This window comes from Montipora foliosa, chromosome 3 (genome assembly GCF_036669935.1).
Source record: "Montipora foliosa isolate CH-2021 chromosome 3, ASM3666993v2, whole genome shotgun sequence".
Lineage (NCBI taxonomy): Eukaryota > Metazoa > Cnidaria > Anthozoa > Scleractinia > Acroporidae > Montipora > Montipora foliosa.
The window spans coordinates 32,258,393-32,278,392 of NC_090871.1; the positions used below are offsets into that span (position 1 = coordinate 32,258,393).

At 38.5% G+C, this 20,000-nt stretch overlaps 2 protein-coding genes across 2 annotated transcripts in view; one reads left to right on the forward strand and one right to left on the reverse strand.

The window, feature by feature from the left end:
* Positions 1-20,000, forward strand: part of LOC137997303 (clumping factor A-like) — a 107,190-nt gene that overhangs the window by 67,965 nt on the left and 19,225 nt on the right. The window lies entirely within an intron of this gene.
* Positions 6,958-12,274, reverse strand: LOC137994746 (uncharacterized). Its single transcript, XM_068840350.1, has 2 exons — positions 12,146-12,274; positions 6,958-7,556 (listed from the first exon to the last, which is right to left on the reverse strand). The coding sequence occupies exons 1-2, from the start codon at positions 12,210-12,212 to the stop codon at positions 7,114-7,116; spliced, it is 510 nt and encodes a 169-aa protein (XP_068696451.1). The 5' UTR covers positions 12,213-12,274; the 3' UTR covers positions 6,958-7,113.

Genomic DNA, 20,000 nt, shown 5'->3' on the forward strand with positions numbered 1-20,000 from the left:
GGGCATTGAAAAGACATGATGGGGAGTGAAACGAAGTATGCCTCGGACGGGAACATCCATGGACCTCTAGCAAAGTTATTTACTTGGAAGTATCATTGAGCATATTGCCGATCTCTACAAAGAGCAATAAATCGCAAAAATCCCACTAAATGCATGCACCGTTGATCAACTTCGTGATCCTGAATACAGGAAAGGAAGAAAATATACACTTTGCAGTGTCTCGGCGAATTTTTAAGCAGACAGGAAGAACAATTTCACGATAAAAAGAGCAGGCAGCCATTAAATTTCTTACTACAATAATTGGTTTGGTATTTGGTTTGCTTGTTATGTTTGCGAATCTGAACCCTATTGCAACGATTGCTTGAAATTCCACTTCTTGCGCTTATTCTAAAACTGAAAAATGGGTAAAAGTGCAGGAAAAACTGTTCGATTTTTCGTATTTCAGACAGAAGTTCGAACCTCTAAAAAGAAAGAACAAAGCGCCACAGTCCCAAAGGACGTCTATTGTTATCGCTATTGTTTTTTTAAAACAAAGGAGTGTATGCATAATGTACTGGGGACCTGTGCGGAAATCTTGCCTTTGAAGCTAACAAAAATAATCAACAACCATCGGCCGCCGAAGCGAAGCCAAAGAACTCTTCACAAGAGCAATCGCAACCCGAATTAGCTGAGTTAGTTGCTGAAATAGAAGCCTTTTAACTAGATTTTTGCTGATCTTCCAGAAAAAGGTCGAAGCTAATTCTAGCCTACTGTCGATAAATTGTTAAAGCCAAGAAGAAAATTCTCTCAGGGCTGAGCTCCTCGATTACTAAGAAAGGTGCGAACAAATGCTTATGACAATATGCAAAAAAGACAAAATAGTTGAAGATTTGGAGGAAAAATGTTTGTCTCTTGAGAACCGTGCAACTTTCTTGGCGCCGGAAAATAATTCACTCGGGTTGGCGCTAAAAAATATTATACAGAAAAAGAGTGAAGGAAAGTACCATCACCAGAAGGCCGATCAGTGCTGGCATCTAGTGGAAAATTCGCGTATGAAAGTTGGAAGTGCCGATCGTAGTCAGCGGAATGCAACTACCAATAACATCGTAAACCGAAACAGTTTTGAGCCACTCGGTGACGATACGCAAGTGGGTGTCAGAAATGAAATCAACTGCACTACAAACAGGGAAGATAAAAACAGCAGAAGACCCTCATGCTCACAGAAGAGGCGTAAAAGTAACCGATCTGGGTCAGTGGAGCCGCCAAGTAAACCCGAGTAAATGCAATCGATCCGTCGAAAGGAAATTATTATAGCCGGAGATTCTATTCTCAAGCACCTCCAAAGCCATAAAATGTCTAAAAACGCGCGAGTAAAAGTATCATCCTTCCCAGAATGTACAACGCTGGATATGAAAGATCATATGAAACCACTGCTTCGTAGAAACCCAGACGAGATAATTATTCACGTGGGAACCAACAGTCTAAGATCCTGCTAGACACTCCCCGTACTTGTGCGGAAGAAATTATCGATTTAGCCACAATGGCCAGCTCTAAGTCTTCAGCAGAGATTGCGCTATCCAGTCTGGTTTGTAGATCTGACGACGAGGCCTTGGCTTGTAAAATATCTGGCGTGAACAAAATACTCGAGGAATCCTGCAGACAAAACAGCTGGGGATTTGTTGACCATTCTAACATTTTAGGCAACTAAAACAACCTAAACAAATACTGGAACATCACGTCTTGCCCGGAATTTTAAAAAATATTTGCGTTTAGATTAGGATATTGCCGTCTGGGAATCCGATTTGCCTGATGCCAACATGAGCGATAACCGGGGTAAGTTTAACTATACTAGTGTTTTTGAGCGAGGTCTGGTTATAAATAGTCTGCCGTCCCATATTGATGAACTTTGAGTCTTCATATCCTGTTCTAAAGTAGATATTCTTATAATTAACGAACCTAAATTAGATTCCACTATTCATGATAACGAACTTTATTTACCTGGCTTTGAAGTAGTCAGAAGAGATCGCAGAGTTAATGGAAGGAAAGGGGGTGATGTTTGTATCTACCTGCGAACAAATCTTAATTTCCGAATACGAGGAGATCTAAATAACGATAATTTGGAGTGTTTATTCGTTGAAATCAGCATGCCTCGAAATACAGGTTTCGTGGTTGGCACCTGGTATCGGCCCCCAGGTTCTCCCATCGAATTGTTTAACGAGTTTGAGAAATCGATACACAAAATTGACGCTGAAAATAAGGAGTTGTATCTACTTGGCGATGTTAACTGCAATTTGTTGCCTGAGTCAACAGCACATATTTCGTCCTCATTAACTAACATTCTAGATATCTATGGTCTTAGCAAATTAATCACGGAACCAATACGTATTACCCAGGTGTCAAAAAGCCTGATCGATTTATGCATAACAAAATTCCCCGGGGAAGGTTTCAAACTTTGGGGTTGTTCACGTTAGGATTAGTGCAGCATATTAGGTCCCTTCCTATTTTTAAAGTGCCCCTAACCCCAAAATACTTTTTTGGCTAAAATGAATCTTTGCACCTGTTCGAAACGCATTGCGGCTATTTATTCCCTTTTCTAACTAATCCTGCCATTTTATAGGCTTCGAAAGTTGCGAAACCAAGCATCTTTTGTTCACGACCTGATTTGGCGTCACAATCTACTTTGCATGCATTTTTACAACGAGTTAATGCAATGTAAATCAGTTTGTGGCGTCAAATCAGGAATAGCCCCACTCCCCTTCTGACTCGGTCGTGAACAAAAGATGCTTGGATTTTTGTAACTTTCGAAGGCTATAAAATGGCAGGATTTGTTAGAAAAATAAAAAAATGGCCGCAGTGCGTTTCGAACAGTTGCAAAGATTCATTTTCGCGAAAAAAAAATTTGGGCTTAGGGGCACTTTAATGTATATTAACGATCTTCCTAACTGCCTCCGGGCGGCTTCCCTGAGAATGTTCGCTAACGATACCAATATAACCCTCACTGCAAAAACTTTAACAGAGCTTAAACTAGTATTAACTCCTGAACTCAGTAACCTTAACTGTTGGCTGGGAGCCAACAGGTTGAGTTTAAATGTGGCTAAGACCGAATTAATGATAATTGGATCTAGGCAGAGAGTAAACACTCAATGTGACGAGGCTGATATACGAATTGACGACGAAATGATCAAGAGAGCAGATCGCACTAAATCCTTTGGTCTTACCATTGATGATCGGCTTTCTTGGTCAAATCATGTAGGCGAAATATGCAGGAAAGTTTCCTCAGCTATAGGAGCGTTAAAACGAATACGGTACTTTATCTCAGCTAATACTGCGCTTCAAATTTATAACGCTTTAATATTACCGCATTTTGATTATTGCAGTCCTGTCTGGGACTGCTTAAGTGGCCAGTCAAGTAATAAGCTGCAAAAATTACGAAATCACGCAGCGAGGGTAATTAATAAATTACCCTTTGATACGAGCTCCAACCTCCTTCCCGATACTCTTAAGTGGGAGAAGCTGTCTCTTCGACGTAAAAAACAGAAAGCACTAATTATGTATAAAACAATTCACGATCTTACCCCGGAATACCTTCAACGCCTCTTCAGTCAAAGAGATGCTGAATATAACTTGAGAAACTTGGAAGGTAAACTTACTCTACCCGAGCCAAATACTAATTATTTGAAATGCAGTTTCTGTCATAGCGGGCCTGTTTGTGGAATAGTTCTCCCCAATACTTAAGAAATGCTGACTCTTTTGGGTAGTTCAAACGCACAGTCAAGCAAGTATCTGACCTATCGGATTCCCACGCGGCAATCATGTAAAACTTTTTAAAGCGTTTTTTTCTTTTACTTTTTTTTTAGCTTAACTGATGATTTTCCGTGTTTAAATAAAGTTTACTTGCTTGCGTGCTTGCCTGCTTGCCTGTGACAAGAACATCTAGGACACTGGTGATACTTTCCGTAAGTTAGGATTTGTGATTCACCAGAAAATTTCAAGTAAGAAATTAAAGGAAAGGGGAGAAAAAGGATCTTTATTTAAGTGTCTAATCTTCCAGCGCTTGGAGCACTAATCGGGTACACTGTAACTTGACATTAAAAAAAATCAACGCCAAGTAAAAAAAAAAAGGTTTCTGAGGGCAGTGGGAAACCCGGAGTGCCCGGAGATAAACCTCTTGGTCCTCTTGGAGGACTCTGGTTATTCTTCATTCTGGACGGTCAACTTATTTGAAATAATATCCAAGACGAACCAAGCCTCTCAGGGGATCAAAATGTAATCTGTTTATTAGCTTCACCAAACCTTACAAGCAAGTTTCAAGAGAAACCTTTTTCCAGATGTTTTCGTTTGATAATGGATACAAAAGTCTTCAAACCATGCACATAGTACAAGAACTGCAGCAACCTTTAAAGCTAAAGCAGCAATTGTCTCCATTTGTGAAATCCTGCGCATGGCTGGCTGGTCATCCTCGACGTGCTTTGACCAATTCTGCAAAAAGCTAGTAGAGACATGAGTTTTAACTTGGGGTAGTTCCTATTACTATGCTCTATTTTTTGTTTGTTTGAAACACTCACATTCGGCTGTGAATACTGAATATTCGCATGCATATAGCTATATCATGTGATCCCTTGGTGCAGTTTTGACTCCATAGAATTCCAATCAAACTTCAACTTACGGCTGGTTACAAACAACGGAAACAAACATTTTCCTGAACTGCATAACTTTTTAGTTACCTTAACATTTCGTATGTTACAACATACATCATCATAAGTGATTATTATTCAGTTACAGATATGTGAAATTCAAAACTACAACTGAACGTACTGAAAAGTAATGAAATTGATTGACAGAAAACGACAAGAAATATACTAATAATAGAGATAAAGTTTCTCTCTGCCAACGTTTTCATTTAAGGCTGACTTTAAATCACAGATAAACAAAGACTCTTTAATTTTACAATGCATGTCTGATCGACCAGTTGCTAAAATTTCAAAATGATCCCACTTTATTCTGTGGTTCTCAACCAACCACAGAATAAAGTGATGGAATAAAGTCTTTGTTACATCCTCCAAGGAAAACTTAGACAATGTTAAACTGTCCTACTTCGCATTCCTTATGTTTATTCCTGCTCTCAATTCTGTGTATTTCTCTTGATTAAGTTCTGTCTTTCCCTGTATCTTTACCACTTGACATACTGATGCCTCAAGGAAATACCATTTATTCTTGACCTTGTCCCACACAGACATATCTATACGATTAGCACCATTTGATGGTGCTCTCTTTAGATGAAATGGTACATTCCATTGCACTTTGCTTGCGGTATTCTCTAGCACTGATTGAGGTTGTTTCTGTTGGTACCATGGTTTGCTGTTATCGCTTTCCTGGTATCCATACTTGTGTAGTAGATATTGGTAAATGGGTCTGAGCATATGATCTTGTCTTGCGACGTAAAGTGTTCTTAAATTTTTAAAGCACATGCTTAGAACATGTGTTGTGGATCCGATGTTTTATTTACACATGCGGCACTTGGCATATGACTTGTAGGCGGAAGTTGCTGTCTAATACTTTTGTTCACGCTGTATACAATGCCCGGTATGTTTTTCCATGTGTTATGGATCGTGTTTGCATTTGTTGACATGTCCGGATCTTTGAGCCGTTTCGTGGTCAGTTGTCCAAGCCATTTTTGGTTTTCAACTTCGTTAGTGAGTTTTTGTCAACAGCAGCTTTGAGGATGCCTTTGAGTGAGGGCCACAAGTTTATTAGTTATCTCAAATATCCCGTGCCACGCTTTTTAAATAAAGTGTATTATTGCTTGCAGGCATGCTTTGTCGATGATTTCTGTTTTGCTACTTGCAGTAATTATAGTGTCTGCTTCACTGAAATTACACTCAAAGTTGTATTCCGTTGCGAACTTAGTCGCTTGCTTGGAGATTGACTTCCTCCCTTTCACGATCTTGCTCATTTCAAGTGTTCGTGCGAGCTTGATTCTATTGTCTGCAGAGTTGTTAAGGTAGTTTGACAGTTTGATAGTTGCCATCTTCTACGTATCTTCAACGCTTTTCAGGCCGCTGCCACCGATTTCTTCTGCTTTGTTGACTCGTGATGGTGCATTCCGCCTTCTGTTCTAATGATCGTCGATGGGCTAATGATCCAACAATTCCGCCCCAGTCTGAACAAACAAGTTATTTCTTATGATTCCAAACTTTTCCCAATGGGAATTACATAAAATATATTTGCATGGATGCATGCGGACGGTCACTTTTAACCCTGATGATGACAAACAGCCGAAAGCGTTTGGTTTTTTAACGTTTTAAATTTTACCAAAAATTACTTTGTAAATAGCATATTTTACCTAAGCGAACATTATGGACGTTATCATTATCATTATCATTATCATTATCATTATCATTATCATTATCATTATCATTATCATTATCATTATCATTATCATTATCCATATCATTATCATTGTCATTGTCATTGTCATTGTCATTGTCATTGTCAATTTCCTGGATACGAGCAAGAACATCATTCGCTTTATTAAGATCCGCACTAATGCACTTTAGATGATCAAGAGCGAGAAGAAAAGTCTTTTCTGACTTTAAGAACATTGATATTGACATTTAAATCCAAGAGGAGCCATAATTTAATATTTAGAAACACATTATTGACGTCGTGCGGTGGATACAAATATTTTGCGTATATATCTTTTTTTAAAAGTATATTTTCCCATTCTCTATTTCATGCTGTTGGAGCGAAGTTATTAGTATATCATTTTATTGTATGTAAGGATAATGATTGTGAATCACGTGAATATCATTTATCGCAAGTTGGTACATTGTATATTGTAAAATTTTAAATTTACAATATATGATCTACTAACTTAAAATACTATTATTATTAAATCAGTAAAGGAGAATTCGATGTTTATATAACGCGGTTCGAGCGCCCTCTTTTACAAGAGAAAGACACCAAAAATAGCAGGAATTGGATCATCATTTTACCTCAAGCTCACTTTCTACGAAGTATTTACAATGTGGTGGTACCAACAAACGTAAAAATAATCAGCAACTGTCGCATTCATTAAAGGAAAAACGTCTTACACTCTCTGACAATACGCTGTCATGTCAGGCAGGCCAATCATTATTCAAGAATTGTTAGTAATGCATTGGCCGATAAAAAATGACAAACTAGTAGGGACGTGAAAATATTTAGACATGAATGCAGAAGTCCCACAGAAGATGACATTGCAAGGTCTAAAATTAAGTCTTGGGATCTCCGGGAAGGGCTTTGGTGCATGTTGTTATGTGTCTCGTTCCCCTGATTTGAAGACCTTTCTTCATCATCGTCGTCGTCGTCGTCGTCGTCATCATCATCATCATCATCATCATCATCATCATCGTCGTCGTCATCATCATCATCATTTTTATCATCATCATCGTCATCGTCATCGTCATCGTCATCGTCGTCATCGTCATCGTCATCGTCATCGTCATCGTCATCGTCATCATCATCATCATCATCATCGTCTTTCCTGTGGTCATTATCATTGCCCTCGCCGCCATCGTCATCTACATTCTTGTCGTCTAAAACGGAAAATTAATATATATATATATTAAATATATATTAAATATATTATATTTTACACTAAATATACCAGACCAGTTCGTCAGCGACTCCTTTTTTCATTCTTCTTATTAACTTATCTGAGTCAAGACGTTTTGTATCCCTTTGGATCCTCCTCGCAAGTGGCACCATCGTTGGATACTCAATCTTTATCATTCTACAGCCAATCACCACCCCACGCCACACTGCGGGCTCACTCTAATTGGTGATCAAAGGCAAACTATCATTTAGGCCTACACTAGTCCAGGAAAATTGCCAAGGCATCCTACACTGTAAAGTCTCACTTAACAAGGCCACAAACTCTAACTGCAGTTAAAGTCTCAAAGCAGCAACCCCCCCAGCCCTGTGCTTTTGATACACAACTCAGAGTTACAACTGTCCCTGGGCTGTTTGGCAAGCCCCCTAAATTTTGAGCGGCCAGAATGGCTTGAACACGGGCTGCGCCCGTGCTCAAGCGAAAACTCCAGCGACTACGTTTTAGCGAATTCGCTCAGATTGCCGCTAGCAATTGCGCATGCTCACTAGCTCGCTAGTTTGAGCACTCTGGTATGGCTTAGATGTACCACATCTGTGGGACATTTGGGGTGGCTTAATAAGCTTAACCTCCATCCCAGACATCAGCACTGCACTGATGAGGCCCAGAAAGCCGAAACAGTACTGTCTGCAGTTATATATATATATATATATTTATATACCGTAGAATGAAGAAATGAAACCCATCCTGTAAATCAACTGATTAATTATTTCGAATGAAAAACATGAAGAATTGCCCTAAGCGGGATTTGAACCTACGTCCCCCTGAAACACCGGTAGGGTGTGATGACCACTATATAATATATATATATATATATATATATATTTAAGCCTAAAGGCAGAGCTCCATGGTTATTTACTCTTACTGCCGGTAGGGTTACCGGTAGTGAAAATAAAAGGTTTCGAATTGTCCGCGTTTTGGTGTTTTCGGTTGCTGCTCAATTAAATCATTTTATTTGTTTTGTTCTGCAGAAAAAATCGTTGCCTAACTAGTGAATTCCACGATAAATTTCACACTAAAACCGATATGGCATGAATCAGGTACGGGATGAATGCAATATAGGTTTTTCGAGTGAGAAAACAGTCACACCCTCAGTGAGCGAATGGAAAAGAAAAAAAATCCATTTCAGAGTCAACTGTCAATAGCCAGCGAATGGGAATCACGCTAACCTTTGTCAATACAAAGTCAAAAAATTAAAGAGTATTACTGATGAACTTTATTCTACTTTATCCCTGAAAACGAGATCAGTGATATTTTGAAATACCGCACTGCACTGAAACAAGAAGAATCAGCAAAATACGGCAATGCAACTAAGAAAGGCCAAGCTTCCTACAAGATCCGCTCCAACACTAAATTACCTTAGCTTTAGGTGCTTTAAACCTAAATTCTGAAAACACAAGCTAGTGAAATTCCTCCATATTTTTACGAGAACTCATTGCGATTGCGTCTTTATAACATAAGAGCAAAAATTTCTTGTCACTGTCAAGGCACAGCAAAAAACAATCGGGCAAACGAATTTCATAAAGCGTTTGTTCGCTCGCATTTTAGAGCAAAACAAACAAGCAAATCAACTTTTTCTTTATGTCCTCTTTCACTCTCCTTTCATTTCTGTTATAGACATAGGTCCTCTAGGCCTTATCAGAAGCCTTATCAGAGCTTCTAAAGATATGCGAAAAATTGCAATACAGATAAAAAAGAAGCTCTAAACAAATTAAAAATAAACACTCTGATTTAGTTTATATCCCTCCGATGTTTGACTTGAATAACTGCGTAGCCACCAGTGTGGACCACTGCTATCATCATATGTCAAACTGGACTTAAACCAGCGAAAATGCAGAAATAAAACATTTTCCAAACCGTTTTCCACCTGTACACGAAAAGAGTTGATTGTGTAAGAACTATAGTTGACGTAGTATGGCGGAGTAGCCGGGTCGAGCCACATAAACCGCGCGAAAAAATGAAGCCCCGTTTTACGTTTAGGTAAGTTAACCTGGGTTGAGCTTTCAATCCAATCAAAAACCAGAACCTGGTCAGCTGACCTTGGTAAACAATAAGCTTGAGCCCGCGATATGGTAACGTGTACTGATCAGCGCATACCTTATTTTGAGAGGTGTCAATTGATCATAACATGGAAGTCCAATATCAAAGATGTATGCTGTTAACTTGCGTGATACTGGTCACATTGGCATACATAGAGGGATGGACGAACGTACGGACGTACGGAAGTACGGACGGACGGTCGACAGGGGCACCCAACGACCAATTTGTTGTAAAATGTATTATTATACCCCAGTTAATGAAAATAAATGTTATTAAGGCATTTTCAGGTGTTTTTCAGTGTTGCTGGGAAAACATTATCTGTTCCTTTTTCCCAGCAAGACACACAAGAAATTTCCCAGCCAGCTAAATAAAATTTGTTGTTTTCCCAGTCAGCTGATCAAATTTATATTCCAGCCAGGAATTCCGCGCGCTTTCAAATCCCTCGATCCAAAACGACCGAACAAAAGCGACAAAACCGGGACAAAACAGGTTTATTCCGCAAGTGCAATCACTCTGACCAGCCGCCGTATGTTTGTGACTACTCTCTGGGAGAGGGAAGGGGTTTTTTTTTTTTTTTTTTTTTTTAAGTCGTCCTCGGTCTTCAGAGTTTCTACAGCCAGCTCGGGTTGAAATGCCAGAAAAAGTCAGTAATTCCCAGGCAAAACCTCTATCAATAACAAAATTTCCCAGCCAGCTCATCGAAACACCTGTATTTTTGCCAGCCAGCAAGATTCCTCTGGGGAACAGATAAAAGCTGCGGTTACACTAGCCATTTTGCCCTTGGGTAAGTGGCTTTTTCCCACGGGGAAGCAATTTTTTATATGTAACCGATCTGCCCAAAGGAAAATTTCCTGTGGGAAATTTCCATGGATACGTCAAAAAGAACAAAAGAATTGCCCATGACAGTTCCAGATGTAAGTCTTATGGTTATCAAAACCCCAAAGCGGCTCAACCAATCACAAGATTGCCGAACGCGAGGAAAATGCATGCTGTGATGAACTGTGTAAACAACTGCAGACGTGGAAGTACCCAAGCACGCCTTTTCTAGCCAGCAGCAAGTCGACGTCTAAATTATAAATTGGAGAATTGCAAGGACTAGAGAAAGCGTAACTGAAGTCATCGTCTTTGTAGCCTTCTTAAAATGAAGCGATGAATCGCTGAACTTAATTGAGGTGGACAAATTAAGAGAAGCGCCGATCGTGACAATTACCGAAAATAAGCCAAAGAAAAGTTTGTCGTTCAGATGTAGGTCTTCGATGTTTACATGCAGATCTTCGATGTTTACTTTTTTTTTAGATCCTTAATTCTAATGTATTTTGTATTGTAATTAGTTTTCAAAAAGCATTTAGTGGAAAAACTAATAAATCTCATCTTGTCTTATCTTAAAGGTAAGTTTCCCACCAAAACAGGCCAACGCTTACCTTCCCCTTGGGTAATTTACAAGTGTGTAACCGCAAATGGGGAGTCGATCATAACCCAGGGTAAACCCAACCCAAGCTGTAACCCCAAGGTTCCCCATGGGCAAGAGGTCTAGTGTAACCGCACCTAATGTGAGGAACAGATTCGTTGGGTGCCCCTGGGTCGATGACGTCATAGCTATAAACCCGAAATTACTCGCATCGATGGGTTACCATATTTTATTATATAGATACTGTCATTAATAATTGATGAGAATTTGTGAAATCGCGAATTAGCACAAGGGAAAGAACCTTAATGAGGTAATTCCCTTGAAATTGTTCTACTATCAAACTTTTTTCGGAAACTTGGCATAATTAACATTCATGATATGAAAATTAAAAAAATGCAATAAAAAAATGGGGTCACCGTGCTTGTTTACGCGTCAGCAGGTTCTTAAAATTGGGTATTTTTACTGGTTGCGCGTTAAATAATCGAATTACCTTCATACAGAATTAAGTCTTCGTTACTTCAAAGACACAAAATTTTATTTTGAAAATAAAGCTTCTTTTATTTACATAAGTAGTATTGCTTCATTTACGCCGTCTTTGATTCTCTGGTTGTGGGAATAGTGCACTTTTTGGGACAGTTCCGTGTTTAGCCTTGGGTAAAATACACCTAGACTGTTCTTAGCAAATACCTGAAAAAAAAATCGGGCGCCACCATGCTCGTTTGAGAGAAAAGGAGCAGTTATTTCGCTATCAGGTTTAGTTTGAGGGAAATATCTTAGGTTTTGTACACGCACGTGCTCATGTGCGCGCGCTAATGAGGCGAAAATCGTGCGGAGTAGGAATGCGCAATGCAATAGTAAGGATTACCTTACGACCTTTCTAATTAGCTAATGTGGGAAAAAACTCATCGAAATTGAGATGATCCGAAACCTTAAGGCTAAACATTTCTTTAACATTTTCATGCCCTACGATATTGTTATTTCATTAATCACAATCTATTAAAGAAATAGCTCTTTTTCTTTTCAACAAGATAATGCACTAATGCTACCAAGCAACAGTAAGCTCATACCTGGATTTCCTCCTGTAATTCTCGTTAGAAGTAATAGACAAAGAACAAATGATAAGCCCTGTACCATTCTGTCAACTTTTCAATTAAAGTTCAACAGTAAACCATGCGTAACATTATACACAAGGGTCAGCCACTTTCTGGAATGGTCATCATATTGTGTCACCATTAGCGCTTGGATATTGATGTGATTATTGTTTAGAAGTAATCCGATTGATTTAGAATTGATGACACTTGCTAAGAAAAAAATCGTATTACTAGCATAAATTGACTTTAAACCTTAGCAACTCACCATTTCATTCCAAGAAAAGGTAAGATTACGCATAAGATACCTTAATGAGAATTTAAGAATTAAGCACAAGAAAATATGCTTATCTTCTGAAAAGATAAGAAATAATAGTGTTAAGCTTTCTACTAATAGCTTTTTAATAGTTCGTCAGTGGTAAAGCAATCTGACCCGCTTCACAATGTTTTTCAGGTCAAGGATATAATCTAATCCTTGATTTTGCCAAGTAAGAACAAATGAACTTAATTAATTCCAGAAGGTCATGTTACCGTAAGGGGTACTAATGAGCTTTGGAATATATTGCTGTTTTGCGTTATCGATAAGAAAATCTACAGTCTTGGACATTTCAGACGGAGAATGAAAACCACCCCTCCCCCCAAATTTCAATGATGAAAATGATGTCGCGCTTCCAAATCATCCTGCTTGGAATCGGTGTCTATAACTTAAAGGCTATACCTATACTTAAATTCAAATCGTTACGCATTTATTTGTTCAGTGGCGTTTTAGATAGCCTTCAACAGTTACCATGAAAAGATCTCTAGATTCAGGCACGTAAAAGCAAAGTTTAATTAAGTGAAAGACGTACTTCTGACACAGTGACTGTGAATGTAAGTATATCATTGGTTCTGAAAGCAGGCGATTTTTTTTTTTTTACCGCAGACTTCGTTTACGCCATGCCACGTGCTATTAATTAAATCCAACGTTCTCTCTTCCAACATATTTCCTCCCGAAATTGCCTTTTGTGATAGTAATGGCTTTTCCTGAATACGTTCATGGTATAGATAAACCTAAACAGCGGCAGCCTTGAAAGGCGGCTTGGACTAGATGACTGCATTACGTAAAACTAAGTCAATCATCCATAGCAAAATAAGCTGCAAATTAACATTGCCTTAGAAGTTTTCAGTTTCCAGTAAACCACATATACCCATATCGGAATATGGGATTCCACGTTTTTTTGCTGAGGCTTGGATGTAATTTCGTAGCTTTTCATTTTTATTGGTACCAGCCACAAAAAAAGATGTCGTACTGGCTAAGGACAGCTATTGCTGCGATGATAATGCCACGTTTCATTATAATTAAAAAGGCAAAACATTTCATGCAAACAAAGATTGTTAACTTTGAAGATTATTCACGTGCTTTGCTGCTTTATGGGAAATTTCGAATGATATTCACAAAACACGAAGGCCAGGAATTGGACTTTTCCGCATGGTATTCGATGCACTATTGAGTACTCGACGCCCATCTCTCTCGACCACCCTGGCAGTAACCTCCAGAACTAGTACTGCATTATTATTTTTATCAATATATGATTATCACTGTTGTGATGATAAATATGTTATTCACTGGCCTGGAGGTCCGTCTAGGGAACATCAGATTACGGGATTCTCAGGATACTGACCGTTCACCGTAAGTACAGAACTGAGGCAGATAAACAGCTATATGCCGATCAGTGTAGTCGAGTTCGTAAGCTCTTGAAATCTTCACAGATGAGTTATTACACTTCGGTTATTAATGAAAATAAATCGAATCCCAAAGTCTTATTTAACACCATAGACCGTATGCTGCATCGTAAGCCTCAAAACCACTATCCATCCTGTGGCTCTCCAAAGGAATTATGTGATAAGTTCGCCGACTTTTTCTGTGACAAAATTGTGACAATCAGACATCAACTGGATATCTTATCTATTACTGATGCTCCTGCTCTTCCATTGATTGATGACGCCATAATTACATGTAAATTAAGCGAATTTTCTCCTACCTCAGAGGATGAACTTTCTGGTCTTGTGAAAAAAATCGCCACCAAATCGTGTTCTCTTGATCCTCTACCTGCTTCTCTTTTACGTTACTGTATTGATGATTTACTACCTATCATCAAAAGAGTCGTGAACCTTTCATTCAATTCAGCCTCAGTGCCAAGTTCCATGAAGAATGCAGTGTTGTCTCCTCTGCTGAAGAAACCGTCCCTAGACTTTGAAATTTTTTCTAACTTTCGACTTGTATCTAACCTGAAGTTTTTGTCTAAAGTTATTGAAAAAACTGCAGCTACACGTCTGACGAATTATTTGTGTGATAATGATCTGAATGAAAGCCTCCAGCCTGCTTATAAGGAACATCACAGCTTTGCGACGGCGCTTCTACGTGTTCAAAATGATATTCTGAAATCAATTGATGTTAAACAATGCATTGTTCTTTTGCTGCTAGATCTGTCAGCAGCATTTGACACCGTTGATCATGAGATCTTACTACACAGATTGCGATCCAGGTTTGGTATAATAGGAAAAGCGCTTTCGTGGCCTCAGTCTTATCTTACGGATCGTTCCCAGTCAGTTCAGATTGATGGATTTAACTCTTCAGCTCGTCCGCTCAGATTTGGTGTACCCCAGGGGTCCGTGTTGGGTCCGTTGCTGTATCTCTTGTACACGGCCCCACTGGGTGACCTTATACGACGCCATGATATGGACTTCCATCAATATACTGATGATACTCAACTGTAAACCACCTTCAGTTGCGACGACCAGGATGATCTTACCACCACAATTTTCCGGATTGAAAGCTGTCTTGTTGATATAACTAACTGGATGACTACTAACAAACTGAAACTAAATACTGATAAAACGGAACTTCTTATTCTAGGTTCAGACTGCCCCCGCGGTTACCTTCTATTAAAATAGGAAATGATGTCATCGAGCCTACAAATTAAGGCGCGTAACATCGGCGTCATTTTCGACAACACCGTAACGATGTCTTTTCATATTAACAACATAGTTAAAGGGGCATTCTACCACCTAAGAAAGATAGCTAATATTCGTAAGTATATCAATGTCACAACGGCTGAAGCTCTTGTGCACGCATTTGTAAATTCAAAGCTGGATTTTTGTAACTCGCTGTTATATGGTCTTCTCAAGTATGAAATTAACAAACTACAAGGTGTTCAAAACGCTGCAGCACGTGTAATTGCTTATTACGGATAACAATATTTTCCTCCACGAAGATCCTAATGTGACTATCTCTCCTGAACAACGTTTCTTTATTATGGGAGTTGTTCACGCTCTTCCATCGGGCTGGGATACAATTATTAGATCGTCGTTCTGTAAAAATGAAGTAAGACCCATGCCTCACACACCGTACATTAAACTAAACTGTGGCTCTTTCCCTATCTCAGATGCCTCCTCTAGACAGATATAAGACTCTTTTTTGTGCAAAAAACAAATCCCTCCGACAGCCCAACAAAAAATATCAGACAAATACCTAGACACGGTCATTAATTGAAAAATGGTTTATTCTCTTCCGTTCCGTACTACACTCGAATCCAAATTGAGAGAATCCCAATACAAATTCTAAACAACATTGTCTTTAGGATTTCTTTAATGGGAACACATTAAAAAATATGCCGGATTTCCAAGTAACGTACAGGTTCCATGAGATCTTGATACATCCGCTTTATACCGATACTTCACGACTTTCTCCTTTCTGTTTATCGACAACCTTCAAGTGACACACAACATCAATGTCAGTCGGGGTTGGTGCATGGTTTCTTTTGTCAGTTTAACAATATACAGTCGATTTTGCTGGACTGGTCTGTATGTTTTAATTCTGAGTATTATCATTATTATTATCAAATATTTAACTGAGAAGAATCAGGAAGATAGTATACTAAAATCAAAAATCAACGTTGAAAATGTACATGTATTGCGAATACAATTAACTTAAGAGCAGTCTCTTTAATACCATATTGGGTATGCCAGCTATCTTTAAATGAAGTAAGAAAGAAAGTAAAGGTGTTTGACAGAAAAAGCAGAAAGCACTTTAAAATTAACTCACTTGAACAAGGAGGTGAACAAGGAGGTGAATAACGTTATTTCTATGATACAAAGAGGATAAAGTAAGACCAAAAATAGACAACGGAAAATGAACGTTACTCCGCTCTCAACCGCAAGCTCCCCAACAACGCACAACATCGCGGCATATCAAGAAATAATACGTGACTGTCTGTTTTCAGCCACATTCGACGATTTTACCTCTAAAAAAATGGTATTTCCTTTACAGAGATCCTAGCAATTCATTTAAAATAAAAATATCGTTTTAATAGTTACAATTCCAAGCCTAATAAAGACTATAAAATTTAAAAGATTTTCAATTTGTAGAATGTTCAAAGACTGAACCTGTTAAGTAGTCAAGTTAGGGTTGCTCAGACAGGTCTAAAGGTGAGAATTAAGAAAAAGCAAGGAAAGGAAAATGATCTTTTCGAGCTCTATTATGTAATCTGAAAAATCTGTGCATATATATATGTAGATAGTGTTATGATAATCGGGTCGTCAGCAAAACACTACATCTGTCTTCAAATTGCACGAGAAACACTTGAGACCGTTTCGAATTCACTTTGTCAAAAAAAGCACTCTCACCTCTGCATTGAATGAATTTGTTGACTTAAACTGTCAATATCGTTGATATTTGGCAACTTGAACCTTATACCTACAAAAAAAGAAATATATATCAAGAAATGGGTCATTTCATCAGTCCTTAAGGCAGCCGGCTATTGCTGTGTCTGGTGCAATTGATCTTTGGAACATTATTGAGGTGATGTTTAAAAGTACGCAAACACTATCATTATTTTTTTCGGGCTTAAAAGGACAACTTTTATTTACCTGCATACACGTACCTCGAATGAGGTCTAAGGAATTCTTATGCTTATGGACTGTGATTTCATACTTGTTAGACTTGTACCGCCAACAATTTCCATATCCCGGTAAAGTTTGACTGTTTTTTTTTTATCTTCGGCTGTATGCCTCAATCAAACCCAAACAGTTAGTTGTTATATTTGCAGATGGTTCTAAACTGTTCAAGATAATTGCGGAACCCTTGGAGCAATTTTCACCTCAACAACACCTAAGGCAGCTCTCTAATTAGATTGATACCCGGGAAATGTGTCTCAGCTTACCCGAGTAAAGACCTTCCATATCTCTAGAGAGAATTTGCCTACTAAAAGATAACATCATCTTAATTGGACATCACTGGCATCAGTCAGCGAAACTAAAGATTTAGGTATAACGGTCACCAACACTTTCCAATGGTTTCAACACATAAATCAGATCTCCTCAAAAGCAAACTGAATTATTGCCCTTATTTGTAGAATCGGTAGAGATATTACTGATGTTAGCTATTGATACCAAGAAACTCTTGCACCGGTCAATTGTTCGTCCACAATTAGAGTGTTCCTGTAAAATATGGTCATCGTACTCGTCAAAGGACAAGCGTTTGCTAGAAGACTTGCAGCGCAGGGCCACATAGTTTATTTCTAATTATACAAGAGATATGTCCTACGGGGATTGCCTGCTTAAATTTTCTCTATTACCACTAGAATACACAAGGTAAATGAAAGACTTGGCACTTGAGCTCCATAATCCATACTCCAAGTAGCCTCTCGATATCCGTTTGAAAGGTGCTGATGACCCTGGCGAACTCTTATCGTAACAAATAGGAGAGACCAGAACACACAATAGGACATGTAGCAGAGATAAGTGTACGCAGGAATCGTGGAAGTCCAGATTAAATATCTGTGACAAGCCTTTTTGTTTTGTTTTTGCCTTGCAACATATAGCTCTAATGGAGCCACCACAACCAAGATTCTAGTATCCACACATTTTATTTTTTGGCAAGATATTATGCCATTTGCTTGTTACAAAAGCAAGTGTTAAGCATGAAGGAGTAAGTGGGGAGCAGTTATATGATGGCTCAAAATATTTTTGCAACTTCAAATAACAAATATAATGGATGAAATAACCAAACCATATTTAAGCTCAGTGACAAGAATTGAAATTATTTACTTTAGATGTAATACCGACGTAAGCTTAACTGTAACTAAAGAAAAGCCTAGGAAAATGTTTGTTGTATAGTTGAGAAATCTTACTCTAAGCATTTCATGCAATTTTGTTCGATTTACGTAGTTAGTCGAATTCTAGATGGCGATGCTCTTCACAAGAATACATAATTTAGTCAAGCAGAAAGGATTAAGCAACCTTTATCGGTTATTCCGCCACACAAAATTCCAAATCTTGATCGCATATTTTGTAACCAAATGCATGCACGATATGTAAAAAAACACAGCACATCCACTTAACTCCACAACTCTTAGGAAACCTGCTCTAGTTTGCTCTTTGTACAAGGTTCATGTGTCATTTGATAGATAAACTCACAGCCAAAGCTCAAAGAAATTCTTTTAAATTTATGTGCTAGGCAAGTGAACCAGACATACGCATAAATTCACGTGTAGGGAAAGTGTTACATGTAAGTGCTAAGTGTACATTTTTCATATCTGATGCAGGAATAAAAATGACACCCGTACCACAAAAGCTCACAATATTTTTCCTTTGAAACTTCATTGTGCTGCTCGATCGCGTAGAAATACCTCATCGCGTAATTTTATTAGCCTTGGGTTTTGCATGCTCCCCTGGAGGAACGGCTACCAATTCTGGGAATGTTATGGTCACGTGATTTCACTCAAGCTCACGCAAGTCCACACATAGAGTCAGGAACACTATCTGGGAGGATCACAATGGTGGAGGAAAGACTAACTTTGGTAGATTGTTGATGAAGATGGAGGAGCCTATAAAATGTCAATGATTATTTAAAATAAGTTTCATTAAAAAAAAAAAAAAAAAAACCTTGGCATACGGTACTCGTTACGTTACGTTGGAGTGCTTCTGCCTAACTAAAGAAAGAGTAGAACATTTATTGGGTGGGTTCCCGAAAAGGAACAACCATTGTTTCATGCCATTGGAATGGTGTATAATTTACCCAACTCCAGTGCAAAAATTGGCGGTGCAAGCTGCAGGAATCTTGCAGATAAGTCTACTAAGATAACAATAATAATTATTTGTTCTCCTCTGTGAAATAGTGTGATCTTAGATAGTTTGACTTCCTTGTTGTTTATTTTTTGTTTGCATTATTTAAAGTGTTTTTCTTTTGATGAATAAATAAATACGTTTTGTAGCTATCGAAAAAAAACATGCATTACACCATATCTTTAATTACATTTAACAGTTATTTGCCAAAGGCGAAGTGAGCGTACATCTGAGACGAACAATTGTGCGAGTATAACCACAGGAAGACCTCTGTTAGTGGGGGCCGTTCGTTGAAATCTGAGTATCGATCTCATTTTATTTATAATTGAAAAAAAATAAAGATGAACGATACGATGGCTACAATTTGTTCCACTATGCAGAATTGAAAGCAAATGATTCAATTAAAGTTTGAAGAAAATGTTAACTGAGCCATGCATGTGCCATCTTTTTTTCGCTGTCCCGTGCTGTTTTAGGGCTTGTTTACAAGGAGGTGGGTTACCCGCCTCGTTGCGGTAATTAAGCCGCCTGTCCATATAAACTCTTATTTTTTCAGCTTCGTATTTACATGATAGATGAAGTAACCCACCGAGGTGGCTGCCCGGTCTGCCAGGCCGGGTAAACCGCCCAGCTGGGGTCGCATTTTACCATGTAAACACTTGAAGGTGGGGTTACCCACCAACCCGGGTTCGGCTCGTGTTACGATATATAGTGCCTTTGGCGGAGACATTCC